This window comes from Grampus griseus (genome assembly GCF_964374135.1).
Source record: "Grampus griseus genome assembly, chromosome: 11".
NCBI classification, from domain to species: Eukaryota; Metazoa; Chordata; class Mammalia; order Artiodactyla; family Delphinidae; genus Grampus; species Grampus griseus.
Window position 1 is genome coordinate 1,808,106 of NC_139005.1, and position 18,064 is coordinate 1,826,169.

At 43.4% G+C, this 18,064-nt stretch overlaps 1 protein-coding gene across 2 annotated transcripts in view; it reads right to left on the reverse strand.

Moving 5' to 3' along the window:
* The window catches only part of ERC1 (ELKS/RAB6-interacting/CAST family member 1), a 394,109-nt gene that overhangs the window by 79,584 nt on the left and 296,461 nt on the right, over positions 1-18,064 (reverse strand). For both annotated transcript variants that reach the window (XM_082665275.1, XM_082665274.1), the window contains one exon: positions 7,469-7,613. In XM_082665275.1, the coding sequence (XP_082521401.1) occupies positions 7,469-7,613 (145 nt within the window). The remainder of the gene's footprint in view (positions 1-7,468; positions 7,614-18,064) is intronic.

Genomic DNA, 18,064 nt, shown 5'->3' on the forward strand with positions numbered 1-18,064 from the left:
TTCACACTCGAATCATTTGTGATGGTAATTTAGGATTACGACCATACATGTTTTCAAACTTGGCTGCTTAAAAATCGGTCTATCTGATTTCAGATGCTCTCTGAGTTCTCAATCAGAATTCTCTAACTCTCATTAATTCAGTCAACAATTTCTAAGATAATTGTTGAAAATGAGAAGGTATCTGTTGACGTAAGATCGGGAATAGATTTTGGCCTGTCAAGATTCTGACTTTTTAAACTGAGCACAGTCCATTATGGTAATTTATTTTCACTGTAATTTAGAAAAGAGCTTATTAAAGTACTATTTATCACGAGAGAATTACTGGGTCATTAATAATACAGCTAAAGGCTACTGAAATCTCTAACCAAAAGCCCACAATGATGGCAACACATTTCAGTGTAGTGATCAGCAGTGTTGGCAACGGAGGGACATGATTTGTTCTGAATCCCAGCTCCATCGCTTACTAGCTATGTGACTTTGGGCAAATTACTCACTGTCTCTCTCTTAGCATCTCCTCTGTACAATGAGGATAACTGTACTTCACAGGGTTGTTGTGAAGAGTATATGAGTTAATTCATGTGAAGCACTCAAAACAAGAGTTAGCTCAATAAATTTTAGATATTCTTATCTTGAATAATGTTTTCAAGAAAGCCAGATAGTACGGGTGATTTAATTTGGTCATGTACATTGTCCACGGGAAGGGCATTCTGTAACAGGTAATGTTATAGTTTTATATCACTCCTCTCGTCCTTGAATACAAATATCATTTAATTCCATATTCACTTTTAATAAGTATCCACACTGGTTCAAAAGGGACCAAAAGAGGCGGTAGGAATAGATTCTGTGGAGTACACTGGTCTGAACTGACTCCTGCCAAGAGAAGTTTAGTGGGGGAAAGGGGAACCACCCTAAACCAGCCTTCTTTTTACTCATGTTTAATGAGATCCTCAGACCAAGGTCAAGGAGCACAGGAAACAGTTATAAATCATGCCACCTGACGGGAGAAGGAATAGGAGGGGCACGTGCACTGGGACAGGAAATCTAGGTTGATTTATTTGCATTGAGACAATTCAAGAGGGATCAGGAGACTCAGAAGGTTTATAAATTCCCTGTGGCATCATAAAAGGCAGCGGTCTGACAATAGGAAGGGCAAGCTAGATTTGACGCTAGAAAAGAAGGGAAGGGTCTTATCAAAGTTTTGTGAAGAATCTTTCTACATCTGGAATTGATGACAAAAAAGATGGAAGAGATGTAAGAAAGGAGGCTGGGAGGATTCCAGATTTCCCCACATCTCCCAGCCTCTGGACTTCACTTAACTCCAAGCAAGCAGAACTCATCAAAATATGATCTATTTCTTTGTAGGATACAAAAAAGGTTTCAAGGGGATAGTGAGTAACCAGGATTTCTTTTTTAACTTTAAAATGCAATACTTACTACTTTCATAAAGTAAGGAAATTCCTATAGACAGATTTAAACAATCCTTACATATGTGTTTTCTTATGCTTTACAATTCCTTCTTTTAAAACTGTTCCCAATGTCAGCAATTAGCAGGTAATATAGCTATAAGTAAATATATCGACTTGTCAAAAATTGGAAAATACATAACTTTAGACCTCAAAATTAATTTTATCTATCCATGTAATATTATAGATGAGGAAGATAAGACCAGAGAGGTAAGTTAGGAAGCTTGTGACTTGATTCATTAAAAAAACCGAAAGAATAAATTAGTGGCCAACACTTACATTTCAAGAGATTTGTAAGTGAAGGGGGTCAGAAAGTATAAACTTCCAGTTATAAGATTAAGTCCTGGGAATGCGATGTACAGCATGGTGATGAGAGTGAACAATACTGTGTTGTACATTTGAAGGTTACTGAGAGTCAAGATCTTAAAAGTTTTCATCACAAGAAAAAAAAATGTAACTGTGTGGTGATGGATGTAAACTAACCTTACTGTGGTGATCGTTTCACAATATACACACATATCACATCATTATGTTGCACATCTAAAACTAATATAATGCTGTATGTCAACTACACCTCGATCAAAAAAGAGAGGTTTATATATATGGATTCTCTGTGTGTGGGGGCGGTATGGATGACTGGATAACACAGGGCTCTCGTCTTGCAGGGTCACAACAAGCTGGAATTAAAAGCGGCGGCCTCTCTGGACAAAGCACGTGGCCCCCAGTTCATCATGGTCTCTCCTCTCGTCTTACATGCGTCCCTCCCCTCTTGAGTTATGGCATCTGCCTGGCCCACACAGCCCTCAGGCTTGGGGCTATAAGGCATCTGAATAGTACGCTGTAGGTTGTGAAGTGCTGTGTATCAGTTGATGGGGTATTACTGCTCCAGATGATACACTTAGTTTATCAACAGAGTTGGAGCTGGAGCTGAGGTCTGGAGCTGGAGCAACAGTTACCGGTGGGGATTCCTACATTTGAAGAGGACACTGTGGCTCAGAGTAAACGCAACAACTCGTAGGACAGCAAGTGAACAGTGCTGCTGCTTCTTTCCTCCTCCCTCTCGCATTTTAGCTTCTGCCCAAAGGAGGACGAATGTGTGAATGAAGAAAAGCAAAGAATGGCTTTGCTAATGTAAGGAAAAAAACCAATTCCGTGGCTAGGAAATTCCAAACTACAAAGATGAGTCTTGAAGTGAAGATTAAAGCAGAGATTAAGCTGAGGAAGTAGAAGGCAATTCCAGAGATGAGGGCAGTGAACGGAAAATGCTTTGCATCCAGTTCCTTTCAAATAAATCTGGATACCAGTGGCAGGAAACATGTAGCTGATCCTAATGTTTGTAGTGGTTTAGAGGAAGAAGTATGTATACTGAGTACTTAATATGTAAGAATCTAGAACTGAAGGGAGATAGGATAATTAAAACGAGATGAGCACGTTTATCTGACCAAGTCAATACGGGCTGTTGAATCATGAAATAAGGATTGAACTGTAATCGTCTACTCTGTCAACTTCTGGATATCGGATATTCTAACCAGCAGAAGGTTTTCACTCTCTCTGATCACCACGTACCAGTCACCTTCAGGGGATAACGTCGCACAGATGGCTGAGAGGCTGGCTCGTGGACACGGCAAGTACAGGACAGAGCAGGCAGGCCAGACGCCCGTGTGTCCTCTGAGAGATGCCTGCTGCGTCCCAGCACCTGGCATCGCGGGTGCGCGGAGGCTGGCCTCATCACCAAGAACGCCGGCGCTTGGCGAGGCGGCCAGACGCCTCTGGCTCTGCCCCCCACGTGCAGCCTCTGCCGCACTCCCGCTACCTCAGCATTTGCTGTCTATTTTTTCCTTTGTTCACTGACAGCTCGGGAGCTCTCTGTACCTTCACCCTATTGCTGTTCTCTTTCCACAGAATGTAAAATCGTTTTGTTGTTCTCTCTCCAATGTTAGATGTCACTTTTAAACTAGTTTTAATACTATGATGAATGGGTTTTCCCAGCTGCTCCAGAACTGGTGGCCCAGGCCCAACGCCGGGGACAAAGGAGAGCTCAGCAGGTCACATTCTAGAGAGCCCACAAGGGGGGTGGGGGGGGCAGAAAAGGCACCACCGTCCACCAGGCCAGCCCCTCACAGCTCATGCCTTTTCTGGGTTGCGACTGGTGTGCGGTGATGCTAAGTCTGGCAGAAGGAGTCTTGACGTCACGGGGAGCAGACAGTCATGCACAAGGGGGGCCCCTGTGCTCAGTGAGAGAGGCTCAAAGAGGATTCAGCCCTAAATCCTAGAGTCTTCAATCTTGAAGACGGGGTTTGAGTAGAAGAAAAGGAAACAGGCTTCTCCTTCCTTTGTTTGGTACCTACTCAGGCATCGGACTTGTTGGTTTGCCTTGTGCTTATCTGAGGAGGAGAAAGGACACCTAGAGACAGAGAGCAGGATGGACAGAGGAGCACGTGGCAGCCGACACGCTCTCTTCAGCCCAGCAAGGAGCAGCCAGGTCTGAGTCTTCCGGGCACTGCTCACCCCTCGGGGGTCAACGCTGGCCAGAGAAGCAGCATCAAAGGGCTGCAATGGCATCAGAGGACCCCAAGGCCAAAGGAAGAGGGAGAAAGGCATGAAGAGGACAGAACCTGTCCCTTCCTGCTGCAGGCCCCTCTTGGGGGCGGAGGCAGGCAAGAGAAGATGAAGCGAGTTCTGCTCTGATGCCTCATCTGCCTTCTGAGGTCAGAGAGTAAAGTGGTCTTTTCTAGAGCTGAACATACACATGGAATCACACAGCACGTACTCCTCTACATCTGAACAGTGTCTCACCACAGGAGGACACCACTGTTTGCTTGTTCACTCACTTCTCATAGCAGCCAGCCTTCCAGGCCGCCTGCACTGGTCCCCCCACGTTGTAGGTGGCTGGTGCACGTGCAACAGGACAAGGGGAAGTGATGGTGTGCCCCTTCCGAGACAGGTTATAAGGACATCGTGGCTTCCATCTTGGCTGCTCTCTTCCCCTCCCCTGGATCATGTGCTTAGGGGAAACCAGCCCCATGTCCTAAGTAACCCCATGGAGAAGCCTAAAAGGTACAGAGCCCCGGGCCATGTGAGTGAGCCCTGTTGCCCCGGCCAAGCGTCAGGTAACTGCAGGCCTGGCCAGGAGCCTGACTGCAAACTCATGGGGACCTGAGCGAGAACGACCAGCTTGGGCTGGTGTCCTGGGCCTGCTCAGCGGCTGTCAGAACCCTTAGTTCCACCTGATGAAGCAACAAGTCGGGGAGAAGTATCACGCAGGCAACCTGTGTGTCACAGGCAGCTCCCTGGAGACTAACCAACTGGTAACAGGAGAGCGGGCAGAACGTAGTAAAAGACAATCACTGAAAGCAAGATTCACTTAATTCAGATATTTTTTCATACCGGACCTACTGAAATACTTGGGACAGCAGTGAAGTCCCCCCTTTTCCATCAGGGACTTAGGGATTAGGGAAATTAAGCGGTCTTATGAGGCTAAAGAAGTAAAATACAGAAAACACAACAGAAAACGAAGCAAGTCTGTGCAAATGCTTGTCTGAAGAGGACAGGATCCCCCCACTGCCGCCAGGACCACCCGGGGGTCACGCAAGGAAGGAGAGCGGGGACCGCTGGGAAAAGACTGCAGGGACAGGAGGGCATGTTTGGTCTGGGACAGTGAAACAGAAGGCCAGAGACCCTGTGAGCAGGCTCGGCCAGGTGAGCAGGTGACAGCACGTCTGTCTGACAATCAGCTCACTTCCCCAGTGACAGACACGTTTCCACAGAACATGCACCAGGAGACCTCAGCTCATGACACAGTTCTGCACGGACACACTGCTCGTCTCAAGATCTGGGTCCTGTCTGAAGACACTGACTGATTCTCACTAACTGCTCCCTAATGGAACAGGAGATGGCACCCACCTCCTAGCTGGGAGGATGACGTGCAGACCCAGGCAGCCCACCCGAGTTTTCTGCACCCACGACACAAGCACAGATGCATCGTTTACGACCCCTCCAGCCTCCTCAGTCCGCTGAGCTAGCCTTATCCATTCATAATTCTCCTGCTGAACATAACGGAAACTGATAATCTGTTCAGAAAATGGGAAATGAGGACCAATTAGAATCAGTTACAGCTCTTAAAATGAGACAGGTTGAGCAATGTGAGCTGGGTGACAAACCGCTGATCAATTTTTTTGCTCCGTTTTCTTCTGTGATATGAAAGAAGTCTATCTCTCTCTCTCTTTCTTTTTTTTTGTCAAGCTAGGTGACCTGAAAATGTTTATGTGGCAGAATTCCCACAAATGATGGATAAAGTGGTTGAACTTGCAATAAAGGGAGGCCCCCAGAGCACCTTTGTTTTGCTTTCCCTTGTGTCACCGGCACCCAGGAGAGGGTGAAAGCTCATAGTGAATTCCATCTCTTAAAGGGATGAACGTCCAGGGGTACCAGAGCTTAAGTGGGTAAAAGTTTTCTTTCACTTGCAAATGAGCACTGGGTTGTTTTTTGCTGGTCATCTATCTATCTTGCAGTAGGGAACATCTTCTGGTGTTTTCTCATCAAAGTCAGCCACATAAAGTCTATTTATAAGCAGTTTTATTAGTCTTTAAAATAGAGAAAATATCTTTATTGTGTAAATAGTGATTCTTGTTTATTTGAACGTTAAATATGATGCTAAGACTTCCCTGGTGGCGCAGCAGTTAAGAATCCGCCTGCCAATGCAGGGGACATGGGTTCCATCCCTGGTGCGGGAGGATCCCACATGCTGTGGAGCAACTAAGTTCATGCGCCACAACTATTGAGCCCTCATGCCTAGAGCTGGTGCTCCGCAACAAGAGAAGCCACCGCACCGCAACGAAGAGTAGCCCCCCCCTCGCCGCAACTAGAGAAAGCCTGCGCACAGCAACAAAGACCCAACGCAGCCAAAAATAAATAAATGAAAAATGATGCTATCAATTGATGACTGATCCTCTAAAGTAGAAAAAAAGAAATTCCTTCACTTGAAAACTTTCCTACTCTGATTACTTCGGGCAGAAGGGAGAATGTGGGCAGCCCAAACGTACAGAAAAGTGGCGGAGGATGAAGGGGATGACCCGGAAGGCAGGAGGTGGACACTCGTATAGAACAGGAATGCCGGGAACAGCACTGAAGATGGAGAGGACGCAGACTCTGAAATTCAGCTTCCTCCTTATCTTCAAAGGGGAAAAAGATCTGCCCCAGTTTTAAAATTGTGGCAAAGTATACACAACATAAAATTTACCATTTTAACCATTTTTAAGTGTGCAGTTCTGTCCATTAAGTATATTTACATTGTTGTGCAACCATCATCAATGAGGAAATTTCTAGCTTTTATTTTCACAGATGAAAGGCCTCACGTTAGTATTAAGCATTAAATTTGGGGAAGGTTTTGGGTGGAAAAGAAAAGGGCAAAACTTTGCTCTTACCATCAGAGCTTACCCAGCCTTGAATAACAGGAAATCACTTAAATGAAAATACCCTTAGTGCCTTCTGTAGCGGGAATCTGACTGGACGTAAGGGATAAGACTTTTCACCCGCTGGTGCTATGGGCACACCACCACCAGCTCCACACCACTGCTGCCTGCCCTTACATGCGGCCTCTGCCCCTGGAGGTACCACTGAGGACCCCAACAGCCCTTGCAGATACCCCACAGCACTTGCCAAGGACCACGCAGTTGTCAGTGCTGTGGACGACCCCTGCGGCCTGACCCCAAGAGACATGCAAACCCCCCCCCCCCAAGAAAACGTTTTTCATTTCAAATGGGCAGAATTTCACTAATTTCATCCAGCCATTGCAAAAGTTAAAAAAGTTCTCCTAAGACGTGTGACACCTTCTAAACCAGTCCTCTGACCAAGAATGCTCTGTGCTTCCTAGACAAAGCAGAGATTTGAAGGCTGAAGTCTCTGCTGGTGAAGATCAATTAGATAAAGACCAGACATCTGGCCCGAGGTGGGAGACCTGAGTGCATGAGCCGCGGGCAGCCTCCCCCCAGCCCCACCAGTCATACCTGCTGCTTGAGCTGCTGCACGAGCCGGTCCTTCTCCCGCTTCAGGGCAGCCACTTCTTCCTGGGTCTTTTTCTTCGAGGATGAAAGCTCCAAAAGAGCTATATTGGCATCTTTTTCACTGATGGCGGCCAGAAGGGCTTCCTGCCTGCAAACGAAAGAAAACATCCCGATTTCCATCTAGTCCTCACAGCAATCCTCAAGTTACTAGTACCATTACCTCCATTTTATGGGTGGTGAAACTAAGGCTTAGAGAGCGTATGCAGCTGCCCAAGTTCACACTTGAAGCAAACGGTCCGGGCAGGAATCCCATTCAGGGCTTCTTGACTCTAAATGTCTTTATCAGGTTGTTATACTGACATCTTAATGAAGAGTTCCTAGATCTAGTTGTAGTTAAACTTGGACAGTAAACGAAGTTAATGACTTTTTTTTTAAAGTAAGAATTATCCTGTCATCTATACATTTTACCCATTTGACTCATTCTTTTGATAAGTATTCTGTGGTTTCCAGGCAAACGAGGCACCACTAAAACTGAAAACACTTTTATGTACAGAATGTGTAACGAACTGCAAACGTTAGTAAATAGGATTCAGGAGATCAGCCAGCGGCTCCCGGGGCACTCTGAACATCTATGAATCTTTTTATCTCATCAATGCAAATACGTTTCCAGTCAAGGCTTTCCTTGGCAATGATCTGCACATTTCGAAACAACAATTTAAACTTCACTGATTCCTTGTGGTTTACCTAACAGCTATTTTTGGGTTCATATCCAGAAGGAAAAGAAGGTGGGATTTTAGGGGAGGGGCGTTGAACTGAGAAATTGACAAAATAGTCAGAATGAAGTTGGTGAACAATTAGTCTCATAGTCCAAATGCATTCCTCTATAGCTCATCTTTTATGTAATAAGTCATCTGGAAGAAGACAGATCTGATTTACAGGAACTATAAAAGTGGCCTGAGCTTTTGACCTGAGGAAATGCTGGATCTGAGAACGCACTGCCCAAGTTTAACCTTGCTTCTGTCTCTTGTTAAGATAATTACGCTTCAACAGCAGTCATATGGAAGAGTTTTAGTTTAGCCACAAACTGGAAGACTATCTTTTGCACATTCTGACAAGGAGATTCCATACTCAGATGGGTAGGTCTGGGGAACCCTGAACAAGCAGTGCTAACAAATGGAAGACGTAGATCAGTTTACATCATGGAAATGAGGATTTGTTTAACTAGTCTTCGCTGTTGGAAGGGAAGATTCGTTGACCTCAGTATAACTTTCCACTGTCCTCACTCTACATGAGTCTAAGAAATGGCAGATGGCTTATCCCATGAAGTCAACACCAAAGGGATAACGACAGTCTAAATATATCCACTGACCACTTGAAAAAAATATGTTAAGTGGTGAAATGAGCTTAAAGGTGAAGGAGTTCAAGATGGTCTCACTCTGCGGTTTCCTGTTAATTGCTGTCATCTGTTCCCTTTTGGGGAGCCCAGAGACTGACAAGCTGGGACGAGAAATGTGCCTTCTCAATAAGGGGGCTGCATTTCTGTGCATCAATAGTCAGAATGACACATTTAGCGGCAGGCAAATAACAGACGACGAATGAAAGATAAATTACTCTGTCCAGTTAGACCGAGTCATGAGAACTTCTGCCGAATGCAAGATAAAAGGCGATAGGATCTGAGTTCCATTCTGTACTTAAGGAAAGAAGCGTCATAATACGAAATGGTAAAAATGATCCTATACTGTTGAAACATCTTGACTGAATTCCAAATTCTTTTATAAATGATATGCTTGGCCAGCTAGTGTGGTACAGTTAATCTCTGGGGTAAAATGTCACATTCCCCAAATGCAATATGATATAACAGGTGCCAATTCATATTCTAAATTTTAAAATAAAGGATGTGGCACTGGAGTCTGAGCCATTGGAATGGTGCCTTTTTTAATAAGATATATATTTTGAAGTCTTTTTTTCTTTTTCTGTACGATTCAAATAGAAATTTTATTATGTCACTGATGCTATTTACTTTTTATTGAGCACTGATAATATATTATGAACTGCACAGAATCAAATTTTCTCTCCCACACCCAAGGCTCTCACCCTCTAAAAATTCCCTAGCGGATTAACATAACACTGTCCTTTCCATTTTAAAACTATACTCTCGATATTGACTTCTACATGTGTATGAGCCTATAAAGGGCAATTCACAGTCAAGAGAATGAAATGTCTTGATTACATATTGCACATATGATCATGTAAACTCTGGGTAATGTTAGTATCTTTTGTGGGTTTATTAGCTTTCAGGTTTTTCTCTTGTTTTTGGAAGGGGACAGAGATTGTACTGTTTTCCCTATAATTTTGGTAAATTTGAAACGGACACCATGGGAAGAACAACTTCTTGAAAACAGTTTGGAGGACAGGAACAAAAATAAAGCTGGTAAGTAGTAACAGCCGTCTAATTTATGGGGAATAAGAAAAACTCTTGTTCCCTCAATACATGTGATAGGAAAGACCATATTTGTATTTGAGCTTACGTGGTTAAGCTTTACAAAGAACATTCAAGTGTCTAAGCTAAGAAATTCTAAGAATACCCTGCCTTTCAGAGGGAGTGGAATTTGGAGCAAAAAAGCAAATAGCAAAAAGGATTTTATTTTAGTAGCCACCTATTCTTAATACAACTGCTTCTTTGAAAAACAGGTATTTTCTGATAACAAAGTAATGTTCATTCATTGCTGAAAAATGGCAAGATACAGAAAACTGTGAAGAAGGAAATAAAAATACCTGCAATAATTCCTTTCTAATCAGAGTCAATTACTTGAGAGCTGAAAGGCAGCTACTCTAACACTAATACGGCTGTTTCAAAGAGAATGAACCTTCCTGGGGATTAATAATCAACTTCAAAAGCTTCACTAATCCAAGGCTCTCCACAGAAAAGGAACACTTGCTGGTGGAACACTTCCTGACTTCATTTCCCATAAGCCCATAGGGAGTAACACAAGCACATGAAACACAAAAGGGAACATACATAGGCCACAAGCCCAGACAAAAGAAGAACTAAGATGCTCTTCCTGCCAAATCACTCTCCTTGTTCTCTTAGTGGGTTTTCCTCAGTTAAAAATACAAAAAAATGAAAATGTGGACATAGGACCTTTCAAAGTGATTAGCAATTCCCTACTGCATGACTAACAGGCCCCCTGACTTGCATAATGAGTAGGTAGTAACAGAAATCCAACTTTAAGTCATTAGTCTAGTCACACCATCCCTGGTGCTGTAAACTACCAGAACAGTTGAACCTGCCCTTTGACCTGCAAATTCTAATAGAATCAAGATGTCTCTAAAAGTTCTGCTGTGGCATTTGAGCTTCAAGAAATGGTAAGACCACCTTCTCTGTCCCCCTCCCCCTTCCAGCAAATTTCAGAAACAAGAGGCAAATACCCAAGGCAAGTGGAGCTCAAAATCCTGCTGGTACCTCCTGAATCCTTAAGGACAACACACGAGCCCTCTCTTACTAGTAAACGACGGTGGTTAGCAATTTAAGAGTGAGTCCTAGGTAAGCGTGTGTTTAACAGAAATGCAAGACAGAAAAGGAGTATGAGTGAAGGGATATTATAACAGTTTATTTTTCCCTCTTCCTCCAACTGGGTATTCCAAATGGAACGATTAAATAATCGTGTTTCATAAGTTTCATAATCCAGAAAACACGAGGGAAGAGAGCAGATGAAAGCAACAGTGAGATCAGTAGCTTTGGACGTATTACTGTCAAAGACATGTAGGCACAGCTTACTCCAATTTTAAGATGAATCTGAAATCCAGATTCTCTTACTGATGCCTCCTTTACTTGTAATTTAACCGGTTAACTATCCGGGGTGAAATCTCTTTCACCCCTTCATTTCCCTTGGCGAGGAGGTCCTCCAGCCTCCCTCACGGAGGCCTCAGAGGGTGTGGCCGATACGCCACCTTACGAAAGCTCAGTGGGCAAGCCTGGCTGAAATACCTGAACTTCCAAATCTGGTCCCTGAACATCTCCTTATGTCCTCTCTAGGGAGCCTCTACTTAGATACTCAGCATTACCTTTAATATAAAATGTCTACACTAAGTCAGGTCTTCCATCCGTCACAACGAATCTCCCATTCAACGTTAACTGAATCACCACACTTCTAGGCCCACAGCCTGAGAACACTGAAAAAATTTGATTTCCTCTTTGTTCCCCAGAACCGGTATGCAAGTTCTGTGGACTCTTCCTTTCTAATAGTTTTTAATGAACCCACCACTTTGTACCTGCATGTTCACTATCATGGTCCCCAGCATCCTTTTATCACAGGCCTGCATGATTCTTAAAACGCCTTCTCTGACCTCACTGCTGTTCTCACTGTTCTGCTTCTAGCATCACTTTCATCAGGTTTCTTAATGTATTAAACACTTGGGCCTAATATCTGACCAGCTACAATTTTCTATCTACTCCTTCCTCACTGTCTTCCAAGGACTGTGTGTCACTGAGACATGACTTGTTTTCACTTAGTTTTATGCCCCACGCTCCACCTGAAAGGCCTGAGCTTTCTCCTCACCGGCTGCTAACTTCCCTCTGCTCAGCACGCCCTTCCAGCACTTTCACAGCTTAGATTAATAGGCATCTGCTCTGTGAAGGCCCTTCAATGCTTCTACATGGTCTGCTTCCCCAACTATACTAGGCTTATGGCTTATGTCTTTAAAGTTTTCTTTTAATGTTGAGTTTCTTGGTCTTTCAATTTGTTGCTTTGCTAATTTTTAAACTTTTTTTCTTCTTAATTGTGGTAAAATACACATAAAATTTACCATCTTAACCGCTTTTAAACCAAGACCAGGGACAGGAGGCTGTCACCTGAAGGGGGGGGTGGGCGTGCCCCCAGGACGGGGAAAGCGAGTGGTGCCAGGCCCCTGCCGCCCGCTGCCTTGCTGCAAAGTGCTCCCTGGGCTCCCAGTGGCCAGGTTACAGCCCAGGTCCCATCTGCTTAAGCACCATCCATTTTCCCTGAGCCAAGAGCTTGGCCACAGGGGCCACGCTGGCCAGTGGCACAGGGTTCCAAATGCTGTTTCCCAAGCTGGCTGACCAGAGGCTGCAGCTAGGATTCCCTGCCAGGGGTCTGTGGGTCCCCAGGGACCTGACACAGATTTTCCAGGGTTTAAACACCTGTAAAAAAATGTTTGTTTTCATTTTGCTTACTCTAAAAAAGGACCCCCTTACCAGTCACAATGACAGAACTATTTTGTGACAACTAGAAATGAAAAGGTTTTCACAGATTAAAAAAAAAAATACACATAACATTTACCATCTTAACCGTGTTTAAGGGTACAGTGCCGCAGTGTCAAGGACATTCATACTGCAGTGCAACCGTCTCCAGAACGCTTTGTCTTGCACAGCTTAAACTATGTATTAAACGATCCCCAGCCTCCTCCCGAAGCCCCTGGCAAACCACCCTCGCCTTGTCTCTATGAATCAGGCTACTCTAGAGCCTCACGTAAAGGCAGCCACACAGTATTTGTCCTTCTGTGACTGGCTTACGTCACTGAACATAAAGTCCTCAAGGTTCATCCCTGTGGCAGCATGTGTCAGAATCTCCCTTTGTTTCAAAGCTGAATAGTATGCCACTGTACGCAGCCGTCACGCTTTGTCCATTCATCAGTCGATGGACATTGGGGTTGCTTCCACCTTTTGGCTATTGTGAATGCTCCTATCTTTAATTTTTAAAATGTATTATTTTCCTTCTAGAGGTGTGGTTCCCGACTGTGAATACCAAAAGCTTGCACATACTGTTAATTTTCTACATTGCATGTGCCTGAACCATTTACACTTTTTTCTCTTCTTTTCTTTTGGCTTCAGTTACTCTATACTCTGATATTATCTGCCAGTCTTTTTTTTTTTTTTTTTGGCCTAAAGTCTTTGCTCAGAAACAGCTGGAATACAAGCTCCACGAAGGCAGGGTGTCTGTCTATTGTGTTGTGTGTCCCAAGTGCCAAGAACGGCTCCTGGCACCAGCAGGCACTTCATACATGCACCCTGAACCAACAGCTCCTCCAGTTCTGACTCCATTCCCATCTGCCATAGTGGTTCCCAACTGCTCCAACGTTTTCACTTATTCTGAAGCTGGGCTTCGCTGCATTTTATTTGTTTATTTATTTTTAAAAGGGCTTCAAATGCTTGGCTTTTTTATTTATTTATGGCTGTGTTGGGTCTTCGTTTCTGTGCGAGGGCTTTCTCTAGTTGTGGCAAGTGGGGGCCACTCTTCATTGCGCTGCGCGGGCCTCTCACTGTCGCGGCCTCTCCTGTTGCGGAGCACAGGCTCCAGACACGCAGGCTCAGCAGTGGCTCACAGGCCCAGTTGCTCCGCGGCATGTGGGATCTTCCCAGACCAGGGCTTGAACCCGTGTCCCCTGCATTAGCAGGCAGATTCTCAACCACTGCGCCACCAGGGAAGTCCCACTGTATTTTTAAGGCTTTTTTTTTTTCTTTCAGTCCAGCAGCATGGAAAGCAACTGAGCAGAGGGTTAGAGTAGGGGCTATCAAAATTTGAAAACATGATAAAAACCAAGACTAGAAAGAGACCACTAGCTCCGGTCAATTCACATTTCATTAAAAGAAGAGTTTTGCTTTTCTCTAACTAGACAGAGGACAACTGGAGAAGTAGGTTCAATCCTGGAGGCCATTATTCAAGAGGCAATTAAAAGTAGAGTGATCCAAAGGAAGGTGACAGGATGGGGTTATACAAGGGCATATTAATCCAAAAAGATTTACCCACAGAGCATGACTGATACTAGAAGAGCAGAAACAGGAAAGGCAGAAATAGGATTTTAATCTGTGTCTCTCTAGAAAGCACATATGACACTAAAGGGAGGACAGTCACAAAGATACATATTTCAGTTTATACAGTGATCATCTAACGTATTATCTCCTGTTAATAAGTAGAACTGGGAGGCCTAAAAAATGACAGGGCTTCTCCTGACTAGGTGTGTAAAGAGGTTATCAGAGGTACTGTACAAATGATTTTGCTTTGAGTGGTAAGTCTGTCCTTTTTAACTGTAAGATTCCAGCAGAGCGCATGAGATGAAACAAAAATGCTAACTAAGTGCCAATAAATTGTATGGGCCATACGTGCTGAAGTAAGTGACACCGCAGACAAAGAAAATCACCTGGGGCCGAGGACACGGGAAGTCAGTGGGCCTTATCTTGACAGAGATAATAAGAAAGACAGAGAAAGTGATGTGTATAAAAGCACAGGTCGTGTGAGGACACACGGCATGACTGGATTGGAGGGTTTCTATAGGGAAAGGACAGAGTGAGGGGGATGCTGAAAAGGTAGCTTTGAATCGGAGCACGGATGGTCTGGAATGGCAGGAAGGAGTAAACACAGACTGTGACACCCTTGAGGGTTCTAACCTGAACCCGGCAGACAGAGGGTACTCAAAATGCTGAATAAGGAATGATTTAATTTTGAGTATAATATAGAAGCATCAAAAGTTCCAGAAAAGTAAAGCAAGGTCTTAGAAAGACTGACTTAGAGGCAAAGAGGAGAGACGAAGTGATTCCGGAAGCAGAAGGGTCAGGAGGCTCCTGCTAGAGATGTATTATGAGCAGAATTCTTACATTACAAAAAATGTTTTTAAAGAAGTAAGAATAGAATGCTGCTGCTGTCTGACTCTGGATTCCTGAGTCACAGGAGGGTTGTGATAAATCGCTATACTATTCAAAGAATACGAAACACACAATCAGTGTTGGACATATGTTTTGATGCTGGAAAGAAACTTTCAAACGTCACCAAACATAGACTCTCTGAGGGCATTTGATCCAGCAGCACGAGCTGGGGTCCTCCCTCATGTGACCGTCTCACGGCAAGGGGCCAGCCCTGTTCCACCTCCTGAAACAGGGGAAACAGACACACTGGCAAGAGAATGGGTAGAGAAGTTACCCCGCTATGGACGAACTTCTATATTTCAGAAGTCCTTGAAAAGAATCAAAATTAACATAAAGGCAGAAATTGCTGGTAGTTACAGCTCAGTAAAGGAGGCTGATTGAACAAAATTTTGTGCAGAAAAGCTGTATTCAGTTTTTCTCCTCACTTTTTCTGAAAAATGAGCATTTTGATATATCCAACCCACAAGTTATGACAAGTTTGGAAAACGGAGTTTTACTGTGATATTGATACTTCTGCTATAAAGCTTCTGCCTGCTTCTCAGACAGGCAAAAACTTGATGACTGTATTCCATGTGTCAGGAAAAAAAAAAGAGAGCCTATATCTTTTCCATTTGTTTAAATATAAAAATTGTAATCTAGTCCACAGAGAGATATAAAGCAGATCGGTGTCTGCCCGGGACCGGGGACGGGGCTGCACAATAACTAGAAAGGCCCACGAGAGCTTCTGGAAGTGGATTATAGCTTGACTATGGTGGCAATTACAAGTGTATACAGTTGTCCGAGCTCACCATACTGTGCACATGGGCACCATAAATACGGCATAAACTACATTCCATGATTAAATCGGCTTGCCCCAAAGTAAATGTCCGCGATTCCAGCTCCCTTGGGACTACTGAAAGTTTAATATTACCAGTACATAAAGATGATTCTTCTTATCCTATGTTTCCTTAAAATATAGCAAACATCCAGTTGCTTCCCTCATAAAATATACCTGTACTTACACTTTAAATGAAAGATAAGTTCTTCAAAGAATTCATTTTAGGAAGTTACATAAAAACATTTATTCAATAATGCTGCCAAATTTATCTTTAAAACTGACTTCAGGGCTTCCCTGGTGGCACAGTGGTTGAGAGTCCGCCTGCCGATGCAGGGGACACAGGTTCGTGCCCCGGTTCGGGAAGATCCCACATGCCGCGGAGCGGCTGGACCCGTGAGCCATGGTCGCTGAGCCTGCGCGTCCGGAGCCTGTGCTCCTCAACGGGAGAGGCCACAACAGTGAGAGGCCCACGTACCGCAAAAAAAAAAAAAAAAAAAAACTGACTTCAAAATCTATTACATTATTTATGTATTTGGAATTATGACAAACATCCTTTTTATTAAACTGAATTTAAGTTCTGACATCAAGTCTGGACACTGAAGTTAGACAACCAGTCAAGATGATATGTTTTAGGACCACAGTGAGGATAAGAATATATTTATTTTCAGGGGCACCTCGTTAACCAGCTCTGGAAGCAACCGCCAAGAAAAGGGTTACAGACATATTCTTAGCAATGGCAGCACCAAGGGAGTAAGTGGAAAGCTGTCTAGGTGACTGTTTTGAGACCAGTCGGATCCTCAGTTCCTACACTCGTTATTTAAAAAAAAATCCTTACCACTTCATAGACAAACCTTATCTTCATGATAGATCAGGACAACACAATCTCCTCTAAACAATATTGGATCTAGAGATCCCCTTCTGCTGAGTATGACTTCCAGACTCTTGTTTTTGATACTCTAAGTTCCTTTACTTTTGAATTATACTTAATCAAAGTAGCTTGTTCCTTTTGTAGCTCAGTGTGCCCTCCCCTCCCCACTCCTGCTTCTGGGGTGCCATGCGTCAGTGAGCCACCGGATTACGTGAATGGGGGTAGAACCACAGGAATGGTGGAGAAACAAGAAAGGATGACTTTGAACTCATGACAACTTTATAGAGCAGAGTTAATATACCAGTTCGGACTTTGACAAGAAAGACACATACATTTGTATACAGTTTGCTCTGTTATTTTTGTCGGAGCAGGTTAAACATATGTCCTAACTAGTTTTAATTAAATGTTTTAAATCCACTTAGCATTTTGTATACAAGAGGGAAAATCTATGAAAAGTCTACAAATAGTAAAATGACAATATAACTGGAATCTAAAAATTAGAAGAGAAATTGAGATAGGAATTAACCGCAGAATACATTCTTTAAAAAAAAAAAAGCTAGAAGAGAAAGGCATACCTTGTGAAGACAACGTCTGTTCATTTAATATGTCATTTTACTTACTGATTAGAATAAGATCCACTAAAAATTTAGAGGATCCAAAGTCAGTTGGAAAATATTGGCACACAGTACCTTTCTTTAAAACAAATCTAGAACTATAAAATTAGTCAACTATCAAATTATATGTAAAATGTATATCTACATTCTCCATGTTAGAGGATTCAGTTGATGATATATCTTTTGTGATACCCAAAGATGTGGAGACCAACAGTCCCTTCAATATGTTAAGCAGGAATTATAATTTATGGTGAAACATTACACCAGGAAGGAAAACAGTATCATTCAGACGAGTGTCTCGGGCTTTGTTCTCTATACAATCACAGCTCACTAGTGATTTGTCTCTATCTCTGGTTCAGTGTCGAAGTCATTACTGAATTCTACCTAATGTCCATCTGTTTCCAGAGAGAACTCATAAAAAGGAAGAACGTGTTTTATTTGATCTAAAATGATTTATTGTTCATACCACAATTACTGATGCTCGTCTTAAAAGGAAAAAAGCCTCCCTTGACTTACTTTCCCCTAAAGCTGCTATGCCTTCTGGTCAAAAATTTTGGCACTCCAATACACTATTGGATTCCTGATTTCAAGATGGCAGAACAAAGACCTAGCTGCTCCCATTTCCTCTGGAAAATCAACC